Source organism: Ixodes scapularis, unplaced genomic scaffold (assembly GCF_016920785.2).
Source record: "Ixodes scapularis isolate PalLabHiFi unplaced genomic scaffold, ASM1692078v2 PGA_scaffold3__209_contigs__length_174095766, whole genome shotgun sequence".
Lineage (NCBI taxonomy): Eukaryota > Metazoa > Arthropoda > Arachnida > Ixodida > Ixodidae > Ixodes > Ixodes scapularis.
Genome location: NW_024609868.1, coordinates 145,819,972 through 145,843,806, shown reverse-complemented (window position 1 = coordinate 145,843,806; position 23,835 = coordinate 145,819,972). Strand labels below are relative to the sequence as shown.

General features: G+C 40.3%; 1 protein-coding gene across 1 annotated transcript in view; it reads left to right on the top strand.

Annotated features, from left to right (window-relative positions):
• The window catches only part of LOC8032428 (nose resistant to fluoxetine protein 6), a 95,125-nt gene that overhangs the window by 44,989 nt on the left and 26,301 nt on the right, over positions 1-23,835 (top strand). The window contains exons 3-4 of the mRNA XM_029986768.4: positions 3,985-4,096; positions 12,653-12,737. Of these exons, the coding sequence (XP_029842628.3) occupies positions 3,985-4,096; positions 12,653-12,737 (197 nt within the window). The remainder of the gene's footprint in view (positions 1-3,984; positions 4,097-12,652; positions 12,738-23,835) is intronic.

Genomic DNA, 23,835 nt, shown 5'->3' with positions numbered 1-23,835 from the left:
AATTTCGATCTAACAAAACAAGGCTGGACTGATGGGCGGGACGGTTCAAAACCCATAAACATCACACATACAGCGATATATCTAACGGATGCCCGTATTTTTGGAAAAAGTGCACAATTGAACACTGCCCACGAGGCCGACGAGACATGTCACGGCACGATTCTCATTTCCTCTACTGCTCGCTACGTCCCTTCGAGCTTGCGAACTGAAGCGAGGAAGAGAGAAGCGAGGCCTGCTCCGCATTCTTTAAGTTTTCCAGGGGGGCAATGACGTCATAGTCCTCACGTGATCGCGCCCTTCTTGTCCAATAGTACGGCCATCCGTTTGAGATATCGATGTGCGAGTGATCATTTCAGAGTTCGTAGCGTCCCGTTCAACGCACCTGCAGCCTTAGTTTGCGAACTCCAAATTTCAGTTTCGTATCTCTTTAACGTCTCCCAATAGAATCAAGTCTTAGACTACGACGATAAATTGAAATAGAAGAAAGAAACGAGAGCGAGCGGAGACTTCAGAACGCTGAGATCTGCTTGGAATGATCAGTGGATAGACGCAAAGCTACCTGTCTTTGTCCCTACTCACTCTTCGAGGGCGTTCGAAGGCGAACACCGCGCATCAAACGCCGGCATTCGGCGTTCGATCGCGTTCGAACAGTGAAAGAGACAACGGCAGCTAGCATTTGCGTCTGTGCAATAATTAGTTGAACCATATCTCGATGTTCCTACGTACCCGCGCGTTCTCGTCACGTCCTCTCCTTCCATTTCTCGTCGTACACCTGAGTAAAAGCAGAATTACCTTGCGAATCGCAATCTGCTCTAAAATAAACATATGGTTGAAAAAAAAAAAAATATATATATATATATATATACATATTGTATACGTGTGTTATGAAAGAAAAGCTTAGGCGGTTTTGTAATTAAGGAAACACACTTAAATCTTCTTAATTTGTCCTCCGGGATCTTGATTATGGAAATTAATTTTTAGTTTGGTGCATAGAGGCTGCAGAAAAGTATTTTCAAAGTAATGCTGAAGGCCTTTATCCAAGAGAGTGACGTCACAAAAAGAGTTTTTGGAGTTCGCAATCTCGCGCATCTTCAGCGCGTATCAAGGGGTATGCGCGAGCGCTTTTTCTATTTTTAAAAATGACAGAAATGAACGACACGACTGGTGCCAGAGCGGGCGAATATACCTGGAAATCTTGCGATTACCTGAGCGGCCCTCGAGCGACATGCGCTTGGCGGCAGAAAGATCCTCCTATTACGTAACGACTGGTCGGAGGCTTTGGGTGTTTTTTCGCGTTTATCTACATCTTCGGGGGAAACGAACGTGATAATCAGATTCACGGGCTAAAACTACGCTAGAAACAACCTTTACATTATTTCTTTTAAAGACGTCGTTCAGCTTCACTTGAAGGAACATAAAATACTTATTTATAAGTTCATGTTTTTTAAAACGCGATTACAGTTTACTGTTATTGTGAGGAACACATCTTGTGTACATAAACGCTGCCGTAGGCTTTAGGAGTTATTTTATGCCGTAAAAGTTAGTATCACATCAACTAACTCAGTAGTAAGATATCATAGTCAGTATTACAGATCCCAAGAGGAAAAAAGTAGTAAAACGTATATCAAAGCACATTCCTCTCTAAAGTGTTATTCTGTATGCACGCCGAACCTCCAACACGTTGCTGGCTGTCCTTGTATATTTTAGGATCTGCTCAAACAGGTTGTGTAATTCTCCGGATTTCAATCTGCATTTTAAACCGCCATTTATAACTAAATACATGGTTTCTCTCAAATCAGTTGTTGTGTTGCCCTATTGTGAAACACTTTACTCGCCGCCAATTACTGTTTCCGCCAAAATTTGGCGCGATCGGTTTAAAATTAGATAGCAACATTTACGAACCTGTTATCTGATGAAAACGTTGAAATATGGCTTATTTTCAGCACGAGCGATGTCAGGTACACAAAGAAAATGCTGATTTTCGTGCAGCTAGACGAGATCTCGGCAGGCCTAAATGAAAACGAGACAGGGCAAGATAAAACGAAATCCTATAGTAAAAGAAAATCAGTTATAGAGCTCTAGTACGCTTTTATTTTATGTTCAGTATACCACTTTTATTAATGAAACAGACACCAATATGTAGGGATGCCATATGATATAGTAGTTCAGGACGCGCATATTTAGCCATCCATTATAATGTCATACGCGATTTTTAATGGTAATATGAATGCTGACCTAACAAACGAATAGACAGAGATGAATGGCGTTCGCTACCGGAAAAAGGGTTCGATTTACCCATATAAAAGTTTCTATAATCGCCTATACATTTCAAATCATATAACTACGAGCATTGCAACATTGACAGCTGGCCTAGATAACTACGTTTACATTTGGGTAGGGACTTAACGTTCGGTGATGCATTGTATATTTTTGGCGATGCAAATAACATTGTGAACATTCCATGGGGGCACGCTGTTGGACGTTTTTGTGCATTTATTGAACTTTCATGACACAAAACATTAATGGAAGGCTTTTTCTTTGTTGCTGGTTTAGCTGTTCTGTGAGGCAGTGAATACTTTGAGACCGTGCGAGCCTTCTTGCTGTCGTTGAGGTCCGTGGGTGCTCTAGAAGTGTTGAAATTTTAGCGGTTATGTGGAAAGGAAAAGCAAGGCGCCTGGCAAGAATCAGCTTCATAAGTTAAGAACTTACTCTTGCGTAAATATTCTCCACCTTAAACTTACGTTAAATTGGCAACACACGACCATCGAAAGTTATACCCACCACTGTGCTGTGTACGATCAAGACTAATGATAACTGCTAATATCCGTTTGCTGAAACGGATATTAGCAGTTCCCGGTTGGATTGGAGAGGTCACGGGGTCAAGGGTAGGAAAATGCGCATCTTTCCAGCGACACGCCGGTCATATCTAGAGCGTATAGTTGCGCTGCATCTCTGGTGGAAGTTGTTATTCTTGGAAAATTCAGCGTGACATTCAGCCATGGTCAAAATAAATGCAAACAGAGCGACGACCGAACGATACTTGAGATTCCTCGTAGCGGCGGATCGGGGGGGAATGTTTCAAGCAAAAGATTGCCTTAATTTTTTTATTTTTTTTATTATTTATCGCGACACAGGTTGCTTTTGTTATTCAGCGCCAACGGCGCTGCCTTTGTGCTGGGCACTTGAGTGTCCGGGTACGAGGAATGTCGGTCTTTTATAGTAGCGCATGCCTTTCCGGTGACTGATCGTACACCCTCACGACCCGAGTATTTTGTTCATACATTCTGCGTAGTCATTTTATTGAATCAATTTTAATTTAATTTAACATTATCATAGGGTTGCTATAAAAGTCAACCTTCTTTGATTGAAACATAATTCAGGTCTTGAAATCACTCTGCGCTGCAGATGATAACGTTTAATTTTGCGTGCTTTTGTTTCCGCGCGTCGTTGACAACGTTTAAATAATAAAGAGCTATAGTTCAGAAGTGAACCTACCAATAAACCGTCGAGTGTAGCGCTAAATGTAGTGAGAAGTGAAGGTGACACAGTTAGCACGGTTATATTATGAAGTTGACCAAGCCATCTATAATAATGATGGTCTAGAAACAACTATAAATGCGAATTATACTAACTTCTTACCTAATGAACTTTATTATGTAATCATAACACCGTGAAACAAAAAAAATCGCATAGGTACACTGACTTTTACTGCCAAGCTTTCTGAACCTAAATTGAGAAGCTTGGACAAAATAAAAGAAAACAAAACAGATACACGTGCACAAAAATGTACGGTCTATCTTTTTATCCTTCCAATAACAACGAAAGAAAAACAAATGTATAGCAAAGATGCAAGCCAAAGTAGTGATCGTTTGATCACTGTAAGTAACTTGTTTTGAAATATTTTTGTTTCACTCCCCAAAACGTATGGCATGTGTTGAAAGGATCGTTTACAATATGTGGTTTTATTACATCTGTTTTTTTCAGACGCCGATTTTCGCAAGGTATCAGCAAGACAAGAGAGTCCACGGTGTCAGAATTGGTCTGTGCTTTGTGCACGAGTGTAACGAGGAGGACCTGGAGAATCTTTTCAAACTCAGTAAGTTCTACCGCTCTCTTTCCCTTCCTTGAGCGAGAAATCTCAGCTCAATACAGCTGCGAGAGATTACAGCAACACGCTGACGGGCTAGGTTCAAAGTAAAGTACAAGAGATACTGGTGGTGCGGAATTGAATGATGCAGGTCTTTTTTTTTTGTTGTTGTTGTGCGTATAATGTTATAGGCAGCACACCGAATACCTGTTTCGGGTTTACAAAAACAAATAGTTGTTGATTATGATACTTTTCTTTTAACCGGCGCAATCCAATGGTAAATATTAGCTGTTTTGTTTTGTTAAAATTTTACCCGCTTTTTTTGGGATTATGACCTGCTCATATGACAGAGGTTCGTAAGTGGAGAAAACGCAGTACATCTTATGTCTGCACGAAGGAAATGCCGTGAGAAGAAAGAGGCTGTTTAAAAACTTCGACCGTTCCTTGACGCTACTGAGGATGGTGTGGTTCGGTCGGCGAAATAATATAAATCTCAAAATCGTCTGCAGAAAAAAAAAGAAAAGACGAGAATAAGAGGTGCTTTGGAGCCCAAGGACGTTCACTTCTAACTTTTTCTGGAAGCAGGGGGTCCAGGCACATTGCTTTTTTTTTTTTGCTTACAATTTTTAGGTGCAACAGAAGCAAAAACCTTTCAAGAGAGTGCGGTAAAGTAATATTAAAGCAATTTTTTTGTGATATGTCTAGAATTTTTTTGTCCTCCTGCATAAGTAGTGTAATGCAAGAGCATTTCTGAACCTTATCGTGCTGAGTTGTTCATTATTCATGCGAAGAACATGTGCTGAGGCGTCACCCTCGCGGCGTGTCGTGTGTCATGTATTTTGAAAAGTGAATAAAAAACATTATTATTATTAATATTATTATTATTATTATTATTACTATTATTATTATGTCATGACACGAATTGCGTCAATTATGCAACGATTTTGTTACTCAATAAATTTAGAGGGGACCGTTTTCCACTGTGTTCTACGTTTTCCCGAAAGCATCTTTGTGACACCCGAAGGGTGAAGACTCGGTATTGCTTGGAAAGTGATTGAACACCGAATGAAATTTTTGTGAGTGAACGATTCTACAGTGGTGAGAATCAAGCGTCTCTGTATGGCTAAAAAATATCATGGCTTTATTACACCAAGAAGGTATTATATTCAACCGTTACCGTTTTTGGGAGCTAATTATGACAGCATTGATAGTACATGCTAATATCGCATTAATAATAATACATTCATATCAACATATCGTTCAAAACCCAAAATTACAATATTTTGATTTAAATATAACCGACGATTAACCGCAGGTTTTGCACAAATAATGTTCTAGTGAATAACTTGGTAAACCAAGTGGGAGTTCTTAGTATTTTAGAAATACAATTTGTTTTTTATTCGCCGCGTGTAGGCGGCTATTCGCATCCGGTAAGTGAAGAACATTTTCAACTGATGGCTTTATTTTTGTCTTGATGTTTGCCTCAAACATTAAATATTTGGTCATACATGTATTACGCAGAAATAGGGGGAAAAAAAAACATGCAATTCAGGTGAAAAAAATTGTGAAAATATTTGATTGATTTAACTGCACAACAGGTAGCACAAAGTTGTTATTGGCTACTCATTCAAAAGCTTACGCCCGATTATCTCATCAGGATTCATTTAAGAAGAAGCTTTCAGCGTCGAAATGAAGTCGTATGTTGGAAACCTAGCATTGAAAATCTTTCCTATGTGCGGTTCAAGTCTAAAGTTTACGTTTGAACAACCCAAAGATGGGAACTTGCAATTTTTAGATCTATCATTGTCGGCCCAAGCCAATCTCCTATGCGAGACTTTTTTCTCGGTCAAAGAAAGACATTTTTCCTTACACTTCCTTTCATTCTAAGATTGTCAAAAGGGGCATAGTTGTCTCCATTATAGGCTCCGCCCTGGCAAAGTCGTGTCATCACGCCGTTAAGGACAGTTGTAGATCCCAGATCCCTACGTCTTGAGGAATCTGGTTCCTCAGAAACAACACATTGTAGATCTCAGATCCCTACGTCTTGAGGAATCTGGTTTTCCTCTGGCAGTCCTAACAGAGGGAATTGGGTTCTTGTTGAAGAACGTTAAAGGGGTTAGGAGCACCGGGAAAAATATTTGAAGAAAGCGCCCGGTAGTAGTCCCGTGCTCGCACAAATTGTCCCGCAATTTTTAACAAAAAGCCAACAGGTAAACTGACTCAGTGGTGTTTTCTGCCCCCCAAAGGTTAGCTAAGATCTGTGCAAAAGTCGTCCCCGGAATTGGAAATCGTTCACAAACCGCATGCCACAAAAAAGACAATAGCAAGTTCGTTTCCTCCACGCAAGGTGCAGGAAACGAGCTTGAACACATTGAAAGATGCCTGCACGCAAGGCGCAGGCATCTTTCAGAATGTCCATAGGACAGAATGAAAGATGCCTCAACGACCGGCTTAGAGAACATTTTATTCCCTTCACGCCACGGCAGGAGGGCTACACTCGAGAGATTTGAAGATCGGACTACCCGAGAGATATTCGAGACTTATTAAATAAAAGAAATAGGACAGCATGCGTGAGCCATCCTTTCCTGTCGTTGAGTGCCAAGGAGTTGACAATCTTAGGTGACGTTTAAGGCAAGTTAATTGAGGCAGCCGGTACTAAAAAGTACCGTTTTTTCAGTTCTTTATATTTTATATTTATTTTACTTTCTCTATTTTGTTTCATGGCCATGCTTTACGATTTTTTTATTACGTTTCCTTCTTCGCTCAAATGAATCATGTTTGCCCATATTTTCTTTCTACTTTTGCTCTCTTTATTAACTATCACGTGGGGTTCATTTCTACGGCTTGTTTTTTCTCCACTCAAAATAAACAAGCTTGGAGTCAGCGTTCTTTCGTTCTGCCGGTCCTTTTTTCTTCCTCCGTGTTCTGTGCGCTGTTTTATCATGTCGAATATATATGGCTACTAACCACGATTCTTCCTTAAACACACGTGACAAAAAAGTACCCTATATAATGTTAGCTCGGGTGAGATTTTAGTTTTATAACTTCCTTCAATTGACAACGGTAAGAAAAACCCCCAATTAGAAAGTTTCTTCAGAGGCGAATATTTGCAAACAACAGTATTAGTACAGTTAGTTAAATAGTTTTTCCATACTACTCTTTAATCATACCTTGACGCCCGCCGAGTAAAACAACTTCATCCCAAAGGAATCATTTCTTTTTTTATAATTCTCGATTTTAACAAATAAAAATATTCACAAAGGCTGGTAAAACACCTTAGTTATAAAGGGCTACTTTTATTCTCTAAAAGTGTAATATTTTGAACAGATTGATTCGAAAACAAAATTTTGAACTCGACAGAGAATATATAAAAAAAGTGTTTTTGGGTAACTCTAAGAAATGTAAATGTTGGATTTCGTTCAATTTGTGATGCAACACCAAAGTTCCGAAACTTAATCCAGTATGCAATACAATTGCGAATGAGTAGTGCGACCGCCTCGTGTCATTCGAAAGCGTGTTGAATCCAATATAAGCGCACTCCTAAAAATGTTATATTCCGGTATGTTCCAACCTTAATTGTTCCAGATGAATGTAGCGCTTCGAAGAGGGTCGAACGGCCTCCACGATTTTCCTGTAGTGAATAACAAGTAAATTCGAAACCAGTTTCTTTCTTTTTTTTAACGCCTTACAACTTATTTTATATTCTTAAGCCATTGCTAGAACACGTGGCAGGCACACGACTGAGAAAGGTAAAGACGATAAAAGACCTTCGAATACTAAAGAGTGGAGTACCGCTTTAAATATAGGCTCTCATTCGCTTTGATTATGCCGTCCTTAATTTTTTTTTGAGATTGAGAATGGTGCACATTTCTCCGACAGCGTTAAGTTTTATAATCAAAACGACAGCACGAATCGCATTTATATTTAGATAGGTACTCTCCATGTCAAATACATTTCACCTGAAGAATCGAACACCTTCAGACACCCAACAAGAAAAAAAATGAATTGGCAATCTAATTACTCAGGCCAAAGATAACTAAACATTTTTATAATCGAGGACCATTTTTAGTACTTCGTTGTGATGTCCACCGCAATGGTGTTGATCACAATTTTCGGCTTTTGAGTTGCTTTAAATATACAAACTAAAGTAGTTTTTGTTTTTTGCGAGTTCACTTTTGTTATGGATAGAAATACGATTTCAAATTTTGTAAATGTAAGTTCAGATAAAAAATGCTATGTAGTGATTGAAATATTGTACTACGTTGTTCTCAAAGACCAATAGGAGGTTTGTTAACATCAACGGGATCGCGCTCTGCGTTTGCTTTTTGAAGATAAGTGATAATGGCATATTTTTCCGCAACCCCAAGGTTGTGTGGGCTTTGTGATATATTTTTTTCGGTAAGTCTGTTGGTCTTGTATGTTGCGTGCATATTACAAAAGGTCCTTAGACGTTAAACCGCTCGTCCAGGTAAATCAATTTGGTCAGGTTTTTTTTAGAACAAAACATATTTTCAGTGGGCACCACTTCTCACATGAGGCTAAAATATTTCGTACAAATATTTTTTCGTTCTGTGGTTGCCATATTTTAAACTTTGAGAAAAGTGCGTTTACTTTGAACAGTTGTGTGTTATGCTGAATAGTTTTTAATATTGCGGTGGAGCTCTCCCAAATCAATGCTTCGAGTGCTTCAAATATTGCGGTACTACGTCCACATCAACTCGGGTTTCTTCGGGTGTGCCACAGGGGAAATCCTTATGGCCTTTAATTTTTTTTATAAACCTACATGACATCACCGAAAACATACAGTCTCATATTAAACTGTTCGCCCTTGACTGCGTATTGTACAGGGAAATAAACACGTCAGACGACCTTGCCAAATTACAAACCAACGTAAACATTTTAGCTTTTGGTGCAATCAATGGAAAATTAGACTGAACTTAAGTAGATGCAAACATATTCGTTTCTCGAGCAATAAGCTGCGCGATTCTCAAAGTTACCTAATCAGTGGGACCATTTTATGTACTGTGTTCGAGTATGTTTACCTAGGAGTGCTATTGGCGGATTCCCTAAAATGGTGCAGCCATATAGAACCTACAATCGGAAAGGTTAGCTAAAGTTTTTATTTTATCCGCGGTAATCTTTGATGAGGGTCATAAACGTTAAAGAAACACTTCATTTTTTTGGTAAGAACAATCCTTGATTAGGCGTGCGTTGTGTGGGACCCTTATCACGACTTGCTTATCAACAAACTAAACAGAATTCAAAATCAGGTCGCACGTTTTTTACTGAACAATTATGACCCTAATGGTTACACGTACGAAAGCTATACTGGGATGGAAAACACTCGAATGTAGACGAAAAAAACTGAGACTAAAATTCTTCCACCGTGTCCTTCACAACGAAACGGGAATTGATAATGCCTGTCGCCTATCTTGTGGAGCCATCTTACATCTCTTCCCGTTGTGATCATTCTAAAAAGGTTTCTGTTCCACGTGCAGGACTGGCAGTCTTGCTAATTCATTCCTTGTCAAAACCGCAAAAGAGTGGAACGACCTCCTGGAAGATATTGTGTCCATTGATGATAATGACGTTTTCTTTTTCCACTTGAAATAATGGGTTTTAAAACCCCCTACAATAATGCCCAGAGGGCGATGTAGGTACAATGTAAATAAAACAAAATTAAAATCACAATTTATATTTTATTGTATATATAGGCTTAGCAGGGTTAACATATATCATACTACAGGGTGTCACAAAAAAAATACAGGCATTTTTTGCCACAAAAATAAACTAGGCATCGCTGAACGTTCATTCTCCGCCCAAAGGTAGCGCTAGAGGTCACAACCAGATGCCAAAGTTTCAGCCCGATCTAGTACCTTACACTAAAGTTATGTCATTTTCTTGAAAGTTCAACGGGAACGTGGAGCCCATTTTTGCCAGTTTTCGGTTTCTGGCGCCATAGAGCCCCATGTATTCGAAAACTCCGTTGGCCGACATTTTCCCATTGAACTTTCCAGAAAATCACTTACAACTTTCGAATAAGGTATCAGATCGGACTGAAACATTGGCATTTGGTTGTGACCTATAGCGCTACCTTTGGGTGGAGAATGAGCGTTTAGCAATGCCTAGTTTATTTTTGCGGTAAAAAAAACCCTATAAATTTTCTTTTGTGACACCCTGTATATTTATTAAAATATTTTATTTTCCTAAATTCTACAAATGGGTCTATAAATGTCTCTCCATTCAATAGCTTCCAGATAAATAAGTAAAAAATAAATTACACCTTAGTGGTGGTTACTTATGGCGCTTAAAAATTTATACAAAGAGGAATTATGTAACTTCTTGCAAATTGGCAAAGTTTATTGCAATACCGAAAAAAAAATATCAGCCTTCAGTCTCGAGCAAGGTATATGTGCCTAAGGTCGCTTCTTTTTCTGCAACAAAATAATAATACAATGAGGAGAGTAGTTTGACTGAAATTCGCGAAAATCATTTTGTTTTCTGGATCATCGAGCACAATTCCCTTTCGGCGCTTCCGTTTTCTCAAAAGGATATACAGCAGTGTTGCCAGCGGGAACAAGAATGTTTTGTTGTTGTTTTTTCAGAAAAAACCCAACCATTTCTTCGTTTAATAACGCCTGGCCTTACGCAAAGGAGTGCTTTACCAATTCCAGGTATAGCCGGTGACATGGGGAGAGTGGCAGGGAGGTGCTTTAGTTGTCCCGCTTCCAGCGGAAACTTCCTGACTTCGACAATGCTTCAGCGTCTCGTGCTTCTCGAGCTCGAGCGTGCGGCCAAAGCACAGTTGAAGGCTCTTAGCGCGTGATCGAAGCGGGCTGTTCGATAAACACTCCCGGCTTCTTATTTTGTCAATGACTATACACCTCTTTTTTATAAGAAACTTTATGCCCCAAGGACAGGAAAACCTTCATGAAGCCCACTCACTGGGTTTTACGCTAGTATCTAGTCGGCGTCACTGCTAACCCTAACCGAGTGAACTTTTCATTTCCATAGCCGCAGCCAGCACAGGCGCAATTTCAGACACTGCTGGCGACTAAAGTATCGCCTTCCCCGTTTTTTTTTTCTTTTCTGTTTATGTAATATTGTGTATGTATCTTTTCGATGTCAATAAGAAACCAGTATACTGTATTTAATAAACAAAATACTGTCAAGGATGTTTCGTGTTACGTGCACGACAAAGTGAATACCAATGAAACGCTTGTTTTATATTACTATCCGTTTTAACTGCGCCGCCTACTCAACCCGTACAATCGACAAAGCGCTTAGCTTACTAAAACCAAAAATTACAAGAGACGTTATCCGAAAGGCATATTTGACACCTCGTAAATAGCGAGACTGCGGATCAACATGGCAGGCAAGACATAACATTTACCGAGTGTCAGCATACGAACAATCTATTGTATATACCACACGGTATAGCGCTATCCCAAAATCGTTTATTTTATAAATATCTCAAATAACACACCACAATGGTGTCGACGGCAGTCACATCTCGATGATCGGACGGAATCCAAGATAACCTAGTTTTGGGGCAACTTTTAGGGACAACTTTTTTTTTTTCACAAAATAACCACTAAGACAAAAGGACGGGCGCGACTAGTTCGTTCCTCGTCTGAACCCGAAAAGCTATTTTGGCGTTGACTCAGAAGGTTTCTACTCTGATTATCTCTGCGAGTGTGAAGAACAATTGTCATTGTTTGCAAAATCGTGGAGAGGGGCCTTCGACGTCCTCTCTTCCTTCGTTTCGCGTGAATGTCCACCAGAAACGCTTGAATCGCATGAGCTTACCAGCCTTATTTCTCATGGTGGAACTTAACACAAAAAGTGTACGCAGCATGCGTAAGTGAAATAAAGCGGAAACTTTCAGAAGAACCCTGAAAACTTGGAATGCAAAGCCGCAAAGCATATACGGAGTATCGCCCTGCGAAGGTTTTCACTGCTCTAAACAGTCAAAAAGAGTGGCAGCCAATTTGAAGTGACAGGGAGCGCGAGAGTCGCACCAGCTGCTTCATCATCAGCAACGTGGCGGCAACCTAAATTATTTTCTTTTCAATGGTGTATAAAACACAAGGTGTGCGCCTTTCCTCCAATGACGTCACCACAGGTGAACCCGCAGAGCGCCAGTTACCACGTGTTCGCGTCGCTACACGCGCGTCCTGCTGCGTGCCACAAAGAGCGCGAAGCTAGTGTCAGACCCGTAGCCAAGAATCACACGTTCAACACTTTACCACCGTCAAATTCTTGATGGGAATCTCACAGTATATTTCACTGTATCTCTTTAACCGCGCATATGCCTGCGACCTAGCAGGATTTACTTATGACTTGCATTGTACAAACCGTGGCCTCTCAAGTTTCGTCCCTGTTTTGCCTGCTTGTAATCATCGTATATTCTTCATTCCTTGTGCCCTTAACGTATATAATAAGTTTAAAAACGGCCTAGAAAAAAAAAATAACAAAAAAACTGAGATTATGAAACAAGAAAGCAAAGAACTTCGAGCTTGTAATTTTTTACTTCTGACGTTATGCTTCGCACTTGTCTTCCAGTCGTGATCAGTGACATGGAGGTAAAGGTACAAGACTGCGTGACAAACCAGGCTCCACCTATCGACGACACGCAAGCCGGAATAATGTAAGTACTATGTGTTTACACCAACCCCAGTTTGATGTTGTTTCAGTAGAACATACAACATAGAACATAGCTTTATTTTTATAAGTAACGCTGTCCACAATACAACTAGCGAGCCGGTATCAGCCTCAGGGGCTTAGGTACCTTGCTCGGCAAGTGGAGAAGTAGCGGTATAATTAAAAACTGGGTATATCGATTTACCATCGAAAGCATGCTTCAGAAGACCTAGACTATTTTGACAAGAGCGAAAAAAAAAAAAAGAAACAGCATTACATTTGAGATATCATAAAACAATGAAACAAAAAATGCCTACTCACTGTCCTAACTTTTGGAATGCTTTTTGCAAGTTTTTATTCACATGTTATAGAAAGCAATGCCTCTGGTAGGTGGTTGAAAACACGTGGTAAAAGAGCATTCATGTACGCTCAAAATATTTTATTCTGACGCGCGGTACGTCGAAACGAAGTGATGGTCTCATTGGTCGCTACTTCAGATATGGCGTTTTAAACAAAGAATACCAGAAGTGTTGTGGGACCACTGTTTCTTTAAAACGTCCCTCAAAAGACGTGAGTTGAAGTTCGTGAAATATGCATAATTATACTTTTCAAAATACCTCTTAATAAATAATTTTCTATGCCGCGCAAAAAAAAAAAAAAAAAGAAACAAACTGAAAAAATGGTTATGCCGTACCGAAAGTAGACATATGTCAAGGGATCTGTTATCATTTTACTACCAGAAGGGCAAGAATAGTTTGACATTGTAAAGGCAACATGAGACGCTTCTTAATTGTTTACATAAATACGTCATATTGCCGCGCGCCCAGCTGACCAAGTAGGCAGCGCGCTCGTGGCCTAACGGTTATCGCGCTTGCCTTCCACGCAGGAGGCCATGGTTCGATTCCTGGCCGCGGCTACTCATTTTTGTTGACTCTGTAATGTGATGTTCTGGTGAATTCGAGAACTGCCTTGCTGATTCAAGTTCAGAATGTTATTCGCGCCGAATCTTCTACGTCGATTGTTCCAGAAGCCAACGCGTGTACAAAATGTGGTGAGCCGGTGTCAGTCTCGCCCCAGCTCTTGAACCTGCTGTTACGCAGACTTCGACGCCCGCGACGCTCTGTTCTTATTCTTTGTGTTATCTTTATTTTGGGCACAAGTTTGCCCTAGTAAACGTTAATTTCCTCCTGTTTGCTAATTGTTCTTCTAATCACCACCGGTGACAATATGAGTACACCATGACAAGTCACAGTCGAAGTAAATCCCCAAGTATTTTACCGATATCACATACTGAACCTAGGTTTGCACCCACAAGAACTACAGGTGGAAGCGCTACAGTATTTGACATATCCACCTGGTTGAGAAGGTGTTTAAAAGAAATATGGGTTGTATTTGAAGCATTAGCTTTAATTAAGTTAGCATGGAAGCAGTCCATTGTCGAAATACGATGTTCTTGAGGTTTTTAAACGGCAATTTTATAATCTGCGGCACAACCGTGTCGCCTGCCTATTGTTATATTTTATATCCAAAGGTAGCCTTAGGAATATCAATTACATAAAAGTTAAACAACAAGGGCGACAGGACTGAGCCTTGCGGCACCCCGGCACTCAGAAAACTTCTAATACTCTTGTGATTCTTAAAATACACGACTAGTGATAGTCCTGAGAGGTAGCCTTTTAAATGCGAAGAGAATGGGCCCCTAAAAGCGAGTTTTTTGGGGCGAAGCTCCTTAGGTGCTAGCCATGTCCGTATGTCCGTCCGCCGTCGGGTGCACGTGCTCCTGCTCGTGAGCTCACGAGCTCACGTGCTCACGAGCACGTGAGCACGTGCGCCCGTGCTCGTGTAGGAAAAAAAAACGCATCTTCACGTGGTGAATGATGCTGATTGGGGCGAAGCTCTAGTGGTGCTTGTCTGCGTAGACGGTGAGCCGCAGCATGCCGAGCCTTTCGTTCGTTTTCATCTAAGTCAGAAAGATAATGCGTGATATGGAACGTGGTTATATACGCATTTGAGCATTTGACCGCAACGTGACATGTATGAAAACGAACGAAAGGCTCGGCATGCTGCGGCTCACCGTCAACGCAGACAAGCACTACCAGAGCTTCGCCCCAATCAATACCATTCACCACGTGGAGATGCGGTTGTTTTTTTAATGTAGAACACAGTATTTTATGGTTCATGCTCTCAACAGCTTTTGACGCATCTCGGAACACTGCACAAGTGTACGAAATATTATGAAACCCTGCGTGTAAGCAGTCGGCAAAAGTTAAAAATACAGCTTCAGTTCCCCGTTCAGAACCGAAACCGTACAGGAGATCGGATAATAAATCAAACCGTTCTGAAGAACTGCTCATTACCTTTAAAAGTGTTTTACTAGAAAAACAAGTATTTTTCTAGTAATTCTGAAGTGCCTAATATTTGTACAGATGTTAGCTGATCGTTTTTATACTATCTCGTTGATCCTCCTAGATACAGCGGTTTCACAACATCTGTTTTCATTCCTGCTTGCCAGTTTCCTGTATCAATGACATTATTCAGCACTTCTTGAAGTACATGTCTATGAAAATTTCTTGGCACGTTACGTATGCGTATTTTCTCGAGGCCCGGTGTTTTTTTTTTTCTTTATTGAATATAAATAATCACGTAGCTCATCTTCAGATATCAGGAGAGTAAATGTTGAAGCCTCATTACGCACATTCCGTGTAAGATCAGTTGCGCCGTGACTATCGTTGTTTGTCGTCCCGGAGATACGAACAAAAAAAGATAATTGTCTTCAATGTTCTTTTTTTTTTCTTTTTTTTTTGCGTAACTTGCGGAAATGACTTATATATTATGTCATTACTTGAAATATCATTTCTTACCCCCTTGTACCAGATTGGCTAACCCCCAATTTTTTGCGGTATCAAAACGATTGCCTTCATATTCAATTTTAAAAATCAACGCTTAGAGGAACAAAATAAGGCGCACGCTTTAATTCTTGCTCTTTCGAGGTCGTTTTTCGGTGATATATTTCTTGACGAATGTTTGCAACGTTTTCAGAGGAAATATTTATAATTTATTGTATATAAAACTTCTGTTGCAATTCTAAGTTTGACTTTATTTTATTTTCAACTTTTTTTGTCCACGGGAACGAAAATTGAGAGGATATGTTGACTAACGCATTGTACAGCTTTAATGCTTATATCGAAATAGCGAAAACATTTATATTGTGGTTATCAATTATGTTATCGAACTGCACTTTATCAGCTCTCCCTATTTTTTCTCATTGGTTTATTTGAGCCGTTCATTTTGTTTTTGAGCTTATCTGGAATGAAATAATGAAATGCACCGTCAATTTTTCTATAGCGCTGAGGCTTTCACGCAGACTTGAACGTAGTTCAACTACTCTACTCAAACTACTGTAGTTTAACTACTCTTTCGAGTAACTTGGTAACTTTCAATTACAACTTGATTTGGGTAATTAGTAGTTTAATTTAACTACTTTTTTCAGGTAACTTCTACTCAAATTACTAACTACTTTCGAAATTATATAGTGCTAATTTTGCCCATCACGAAAGTTTGAGCGCAGAAATGAATAAGACGCCGGCAGATGAAGTGGCATTCCCGAACAAGGGGCCCCCTTGTTCGGGAAGGCGTCCTTGGACCAAGGTGACGGGTTATGCCAAGACATAACACCGGTAATCCGGTAATGCACGCAGGCGCCGCGTTTCCAGCTGCAACCGTGAAAGACGGGGACACTCTGAGAGTTGTTTTCGTGTTGTCTGTCTTTAGTGAGTTCTGACTCAAGTGGCACGTTCCACGGGAGGCGCCACTGGAATGACCTCGCAGCTGGGCGCCTGCTCCCATGGTCGCCTTGTCGTCAGCGCATACGCCTTTGCAAAGCCGGACTCCCCCGCGCACAAACCCTGGTACGGATAATCCGTTCATGGGAGCACGTTCCCGCTTCCAGCTCCAACTTTATACGAGCGACGATGCTTGTTCACGTATACCTTCGCGTCCTTTCGAGCATCCATGCCTGGGAGACCTCACCTTTGTTAAAAAAGATTCAGACGCGTCAGAATATTGTAGTCGCCGGCGAGGATTGCGAGTTACCCTTGGGAGATCCTTTTGTTAGGCCCGGCGTCAGCGGCAAAGTATGCTTCGGTTCATCTTCTGTTAAACCAAAATATTTTTTTTTTCAGTAGCGTAGCACTAGCTGTACAACGGGACGCGCAGTCGTCCGGATGATCTCATCGTCGTGGCGCGAGACTTGAACCCTTGACTGTCTTGTGCACTCGCTCAGCGTACTCTCAGAACGCCGTCGGAATAAAGAGGGGCCAGTTATAACAATCTCAACTTTACGAAGAAAAAAAAAAAAGGAGGAAAGTTTGTTATAAAAGACCCTCTACCCGAGGCAAACCTCACATGTTTCGTCATGGACACCTAAGATAACGACACTCGCTTACCCTACCCTGCACAGCCTGTTTCTCAAATTCAACGCTGCCGTTCCATCCAGCCCGTCGGTGGAACGTCTATTTAGCTTGGCTGGGGACGTCTTTAGAAGGAAAAGAGGAAAACTCTCCTATCAAGAACTTTGAAAGTCAATTCCTTTTGCGAGCGAATGAACTATTTTGGCGAAAACGCAAGCCATAAAGAGACTGTATTTATTTTAGGCTCGCAGGGTTTTTCATTGATCAGAACTGCTGTTCATTTTGCTACCACAAAAATATAAAAAAGTAACTTCGAAAGTAACTTCAAAGTAATTCGCTACTTTTTACAGTAGTTAGTAGTTTACTCAATTACTATTACAAATGCGTAATTTCTACTCTACTCTAATTACTTTTGGCGTCGATACTCAGTAACTTAACTTAACTACCTTTTTTGAGTAATTTGTACATGTCTGCTTTCACGGTACTGTTAAATATGCTGAAATTGATATGGTCAATACACAAGGGAACCAATTTTTCACTCAACATTTTTTCATATGTTGTTGCCTGTATTGCACTTTTAATACCGTGGGTTGCCACTAAATTAACATAGTCGCATACAATATGACGTGAGGAATTCATGGTTATGATTATAATGCAATTAAATGCAAAGGTGCAAGCGAGCTGGACAAAAATGACGAAAATAATCCCTGGAGAAGGGCAACAAGAAGGAGAAAGGACAAACACAAATCTCCAAACACAGCTAGGTGACTGGTGCGCGACCGAAAAAATCCGCCTTGTTGGTGTTAAAAAAAAATCCAACCTTGTTGGTGTTAGACTGGTAGCATCTGATAAAACACGTTTGCTCTACTGACGTCTAACCCCTGGTTAGCTCAGGTGGTAGAGTGCTCCACCTGCAATGAAGAGGTCCCGTGTTCGATACCCAGACCAGACGAATTTTTTCGGTTGTCAAACGTCCAAGCTGTGTTTGGAGATTTGTGTTTGTCCTTTGTCCTTTTTGTACCCTTCTACAGGGGTTATTTTCGTCAGGAATCCATGGTATTTTTTTATTAGATTCGCACACCATACTATATCGACTTATCGGGCTAAAATCCGATAGCGTTTTATCAAGTTCTTCAATAAGTAAGTTCGCTTGACTTGACCGCGGACAGCACAACAAAACAAGGTCGGCCGAAAAATATTGCCCGCTATCTGGAGACCTACGCACTCAGCGTGTGTAATTGTTATGGCAATCTAACTTGCGTACCAAATGTTGTTTACATAAACACATATACATCCCCCCTCCTACCAGACGGTCTTGTATATGCAAAACGATCAGAACCAGGAATATAAAAAAAAGAGTTGGAATATCCTCATTAATATTGATTTCAGTTAGAATAAAAGCATTCATAATCGTGCCTAAGTCACGAACTACCACCATAAACTGATCTCAATATTTTCGAATACTTCTTTTATTGGCATGGCACATACTATACGAAACGTTCCAATGTTCTTCGAATTTATTTTTAAAGTAACTTACAGTTTAAGAACTGAAAACGATAGAATGGAAGCAACACTCTACAACTCCGTTAATCCGCCAAAGCGATGGTCTTATGCTTTTCCTAGCGAAGATCTTTCCGTTCTTCACTGGCGTGTATTTGAATTATTTTTCATTTGCCCCCTCTGTGACCAACCAGACCAATTCATGCTTTTGCTTTGTAAGGTTGTGGTAAAGCAAGACGTTTTGGGAGAGTAGCAGTTTGAGAATTGGCACGGAGCTTGCCATGCACGCCTAACCAGTAATCTTTAACTTCCTTCCTATTTCTAACCGGTTGGTTGAAAACACAAAGCCGTTTTACTATACCGCGTGATTTTTTCTAAGTCGGCATGCAATTTAGAAAACGAGACTGGCAATAAAGAACTCTATCCTTCAGGATAACATTATCCTTCACAGCTGGCTGCACATAAAGAGTTTACAGGGATAATTGGCGAAACATTACGTAAAATACACTACTTGATTTTCAAATATTCACTTGAATTATGAATTCTCAATAAGAAATGCGTTTACCGCCATCAAAATGTGCCATGTCAGTTGCGAAAATTCAGACAACAATAAATGTGCTCCGCGATATTCTTTCAGAAAGTTAAGTTGTAAGACTTGATACCGAAACACAAAGCACAAATTATAGCAAGATTGGTTGGTGGATTCTTATGGAAAGTGTTATAGCCTCGTCTTACTGCAGCGACAAACACGAATTCTTGTCCGGTGACACAACAAAGTTTTGTGTCGCTGATGCTGTCCCACTGTAATGACAAACACCCGCGACAAGCGCTGACAAGCGCCGAAAAACGATCGACGACGGACAAGGTCTTGTTTTTTGTTGGACTTGAAGCCCCGCCTGCAGTCCTCCCGAGGAAAACCCCTCGGAGACGAACTTCTCCTCACCCACTTGTACCCTCTGCTGCTTCGCTTCCCACCCTTCTACCCTTCCTCCCGTTCCTCCCGTGGCTCGCTTGGCTCGCTCAGCTGCTCGACCTCCTGAGAAGGCTTTGGAGGCCACTGATTGTTCCCGGAGTTCATGTTCCTCGATGGCCCGTAGCGCTCGTGGCTTGCTTCCTCGCGGTCGTGTTGCGTAAGGGGATTCGCTGTGGCTGGCTTTTCTTTCAAAAACCTGGTGCACGAGGTGGTCTTATAGATGCCGATATCTACGCCCCTACATGTAGGTGTATACGCCGACATTCGAGTACTGACCGAAGTAAGACCTTTCACCACAAGTAGGACACGACGCTCCGATAAACCACTCCGGCTGCTGAGAGACTTGCTATCACGTTCTATGATAGTCGGGATGCCGTATGTCCCCCTAGAAACGCCTGCCCTCGATCAATCTAATATAAACGTCCTCAAAATGACATGAAAATCCGTGACACTCACCTCTAATGCATCGAACGACCCAAAGAAACAACTATTGGGAAATTCTAGACCAGATAAAGTTTCATATCAATTGTCATGACGGTTTGCGGAAAAGCTATAGTATAGTTGTAAAGGCTCTAAATAAATTATGGAGGGTTAGTTCCTTCAATTGGTGACCCGGACGCGATCGAATCTCGATAGTTGTAGCGAGATGCTCTTCTTGCGGAACAAAGAGTCGATCGTAAGCAGCCATATTTCCGCGTCCGAGCCCAAAACTCTGGCAGCTTGAACTTCACAGATGGAGAAACGTCTGGAAATGCAGGAGAAGCACCGGTGGAGGCGCGAACATTACCGATGGAATATTTCATGCTCTGAGTGGTTGGTCAAAGTTGAAGTTAAGGGAATGGCAGGAGGTCAACTGGTGGAATGTCCGGCAGAATGCCCCTTTACGCTCTTTGAGTACGACGGAGTTGTTAATTTCTTACATTTTGGGCGGTTTGCGGTTGCAGACAGTAACGTCAGAGAGGATTTTCGTTGAAGGTTTCGTTCTTAAGACAAACTTTCATCTGTGTCTAAATGGATGTAAAAATTGAATTGTAAGAACTTCCATGTTTTTCGCTATCGAGTCCATGAAATTCATTGAAGTCTAAATGTAGAATTTTAGAATTTTATAAAGTGTACATTTTGTTTTCTTGAACATTTTGACCTCGAATTCAAGATAGTGACGTACTTGTTCGGTGCGGTCCGTTATTATCTGGGCAGCGCGACGTCGACACAACGGCGAAACACTCGTGGCCGAGATAATGGCGAGCCACGCAATACGACTACTACTTAATTCTAACCATTATTCCGGAAGTACGTTACGGCGCTTGTTGTTTGTCTGACCTAGTTTTTAAACGCAAAAAACGCAAAAAAATTATCGATGAGTATCTCGAAGCCCGGTGGAATTACAGAATTGTCGAATTAGGTTTACCCGCATACAATGATTGTCTTTAAAATTGAAGTGGTCAATTGAAACAATATTAAAAACATGATTAGTTTAGTCTGTTAACCAACTAATTGTGGCGGTTGGTTTCTCAACTAATGTATTGCAAAACTAAGAAATATACGGTGCAGACAGCGTAATCCTATTTTTTTTAAATATCACTGCATCAGTCACAACCTGTGTTCAGAAAACAGAAATGCATGATCTAACCAATATGATATTTCATTCTTATTTTTCGGCCAAATAATATTATTTTCATTATTCTCTTGTCTACCAAGTTATAAACATATCAAGTACTTCAGTAGTAGTCGCAGCTGACAGTTTTACGTCAGCAAACGTGTGTAGAGGATTTCTTCTTTCTTCACTGCTGATGCAATCAGCCGATTAAATTTTCAAAACGCTCCAATAAATTAAATGAAAAGACTTAATTAAAATATAATCCTCCTGAATCGCTACGGTACACTAATTCCAGTATTTCGGTTCTCACAATGCACAGCGATATATACCTGATTTCGCTTTCTTTTAACATTCTATATAGACCAAATAGACAAGTAAGTATTAAATGCAAAGTCACCATTTGTGAAGGGTAAAAATTAGTTCTGAAAAGTAAGTTTCAAAGAAAATAAATTGCTTGCATTTCCAAAATGGTAGTGAGGTATTTAGCGCACAATGTACCTACCCCAATTGTCAACTTTACCAAGACGGTAGAATTATTTTATTATCAAACTTTATGACCATTCAGTTCACCAACGTTCAGGGTTTGACATTTTCCAGATATCCATTTGCCACAGATTGTGATCAACATAGTTCTTACGGATAAAGAACGAGTATATTTTTCGCCCATATTGTGAACGGTGGATTATTGCTAATATTATAATATATATCATCTAATTCGAGCAGACGTTATGCCTACATGAGTCAATTCATAAATGCCTGTCGGACCCAAGATTTGGATGCTCCTTTTCTTCATGTAAACCAATTCTTTCTTTTGACGCATTCAACATTACGTTTCAAGGCAATCGTAATCTTAAATATAGCAAATGATGGCAGAAAAACTAATTTTGTTTCAAGCTTACCTTGAGAGTCCTTTCTATTTTCCTGGTTTGGGTATGTATATTTCAAAGTAAAGACTAGATTGCTTGCAGGCAATAAAGCAAAGAGAACTATATGGGTCAAAAGCAAAGCTAGACAGTAAAACAATTATATCCCTTCATATTAGCCTTTGTTCCTTTCTCAAAAAAATAAACTCTATGATTGGTTGCATAGCGTTCGAAGTATATATAATTGACGTTATAATGCCCACTTTATTCAGTTCTGGATTGCAAAAGTTTCGATATTTGCAGGTCGCGCATCTACGATGGCTGACCTTACTCAGTACTGGTATGGGGAATGACTGTGCTCGTGAGCAGGATACCAAACTTTATCGCCGGGTAAAAATTATGGGTTTACAACTGCTATCCTTCCACTGAGGTCGACCGTCCTCTCGTCACGGTGTGTAATTTCGAAGGCCACGCACCCTTTGTATAAGGCCATGATCAAAAGAAGCCCACTCATGTGAGAAAGCACGCCATAGCCCTTTTCTTTTTACTCGTATTTTGGCTTTCGGCTGTCGTTTCTGAAGGGCACGGCTGCGAACCTGGGCTCTAAACATTTACACGTTGATCATCTGAACTGGGCAGGTCTGGTGAATGCATAATGATGTTGTGCGAATTAACATAAGAACATCTCTTTTTTTTAAGTATATTTTCGAAAAGAGGCGTATTGCAATGCCTGGGTCGTGTTTTGAAGAGTGGTTAATGCGACGCAGATTTTAAATTTAAGGCTTTTCAATTTTGCTCATTGCGTTAGGACCTTAAATACCAGACTGTTGCGGTCTAAAACACTTGGGTGGTCATTTTACGCGGGGTGATAGTCAAATAAAAAACTTGCCATTGTTATTGTAGCTATTTCTTCCTATTAACATTAAATCAACTGATCATTCGTCCATTATTTGTTAGCGGGCAAGATATTGTTTTATCAGATATAAATAGAATGCAATGCTTAGACATTCACCATTCTAGCAGTGCGTAAAGCGCAGCGGCTAGGATGATTATTACCTCGAAAGTTTTTTGCAAGACTGATAGCAATAACAGGCAATAACTGGCGATAACAGGTTACGGGAATCTCATTGAATACTTGTGTTTTAACCGTATGCTTTAACATGCTTCTTTCAGATTGCGTTAATAGATTACACATCGCGATTTGTTTAACTTTGAGGTCGGCTGGCATCGTACCGTTAGCTGTTGCTTCTAAATTTATTTAGCAAATTTTAGCACGTACTCTCGTAGAATTTTTCATAACCCGTTCGCAAAAAGTAGACAATGTTGTGTATTGTATAAACATGTAAGTCACTGTTTATGCAAGCGTTCTTTTTTTTCTGATTTAAAGATATATTATTTTTATGTACACAATTTTTCCTTCCAAGCTACAAACTAAAAGCAGAAAAAAGCAATTCCCACTGTTTTTTTTTCTTCCATAATATTCCACTGCTTCTCTATTATAAGTAGCATTACACACTATAGGCGAGTTACTAAAAATGTCAAAAAACGACAAGAGGTTTTTATTTAAAGAATGTATATATAATAGTTGTGCTTCCTGACTATTTTTACTAAAATTTGCAAAGTGTGACTTTCGCCTGTTCACCATATCTTCAACCAAGATATACTACCTTTTTTTTTACGAATCCTAAGCTACCGGTAGTGGTTGATGCGTGCTTTCTGCATATTAAATTTGCTCTATCAAAGAAACGCTCTTCTCCTGGTGA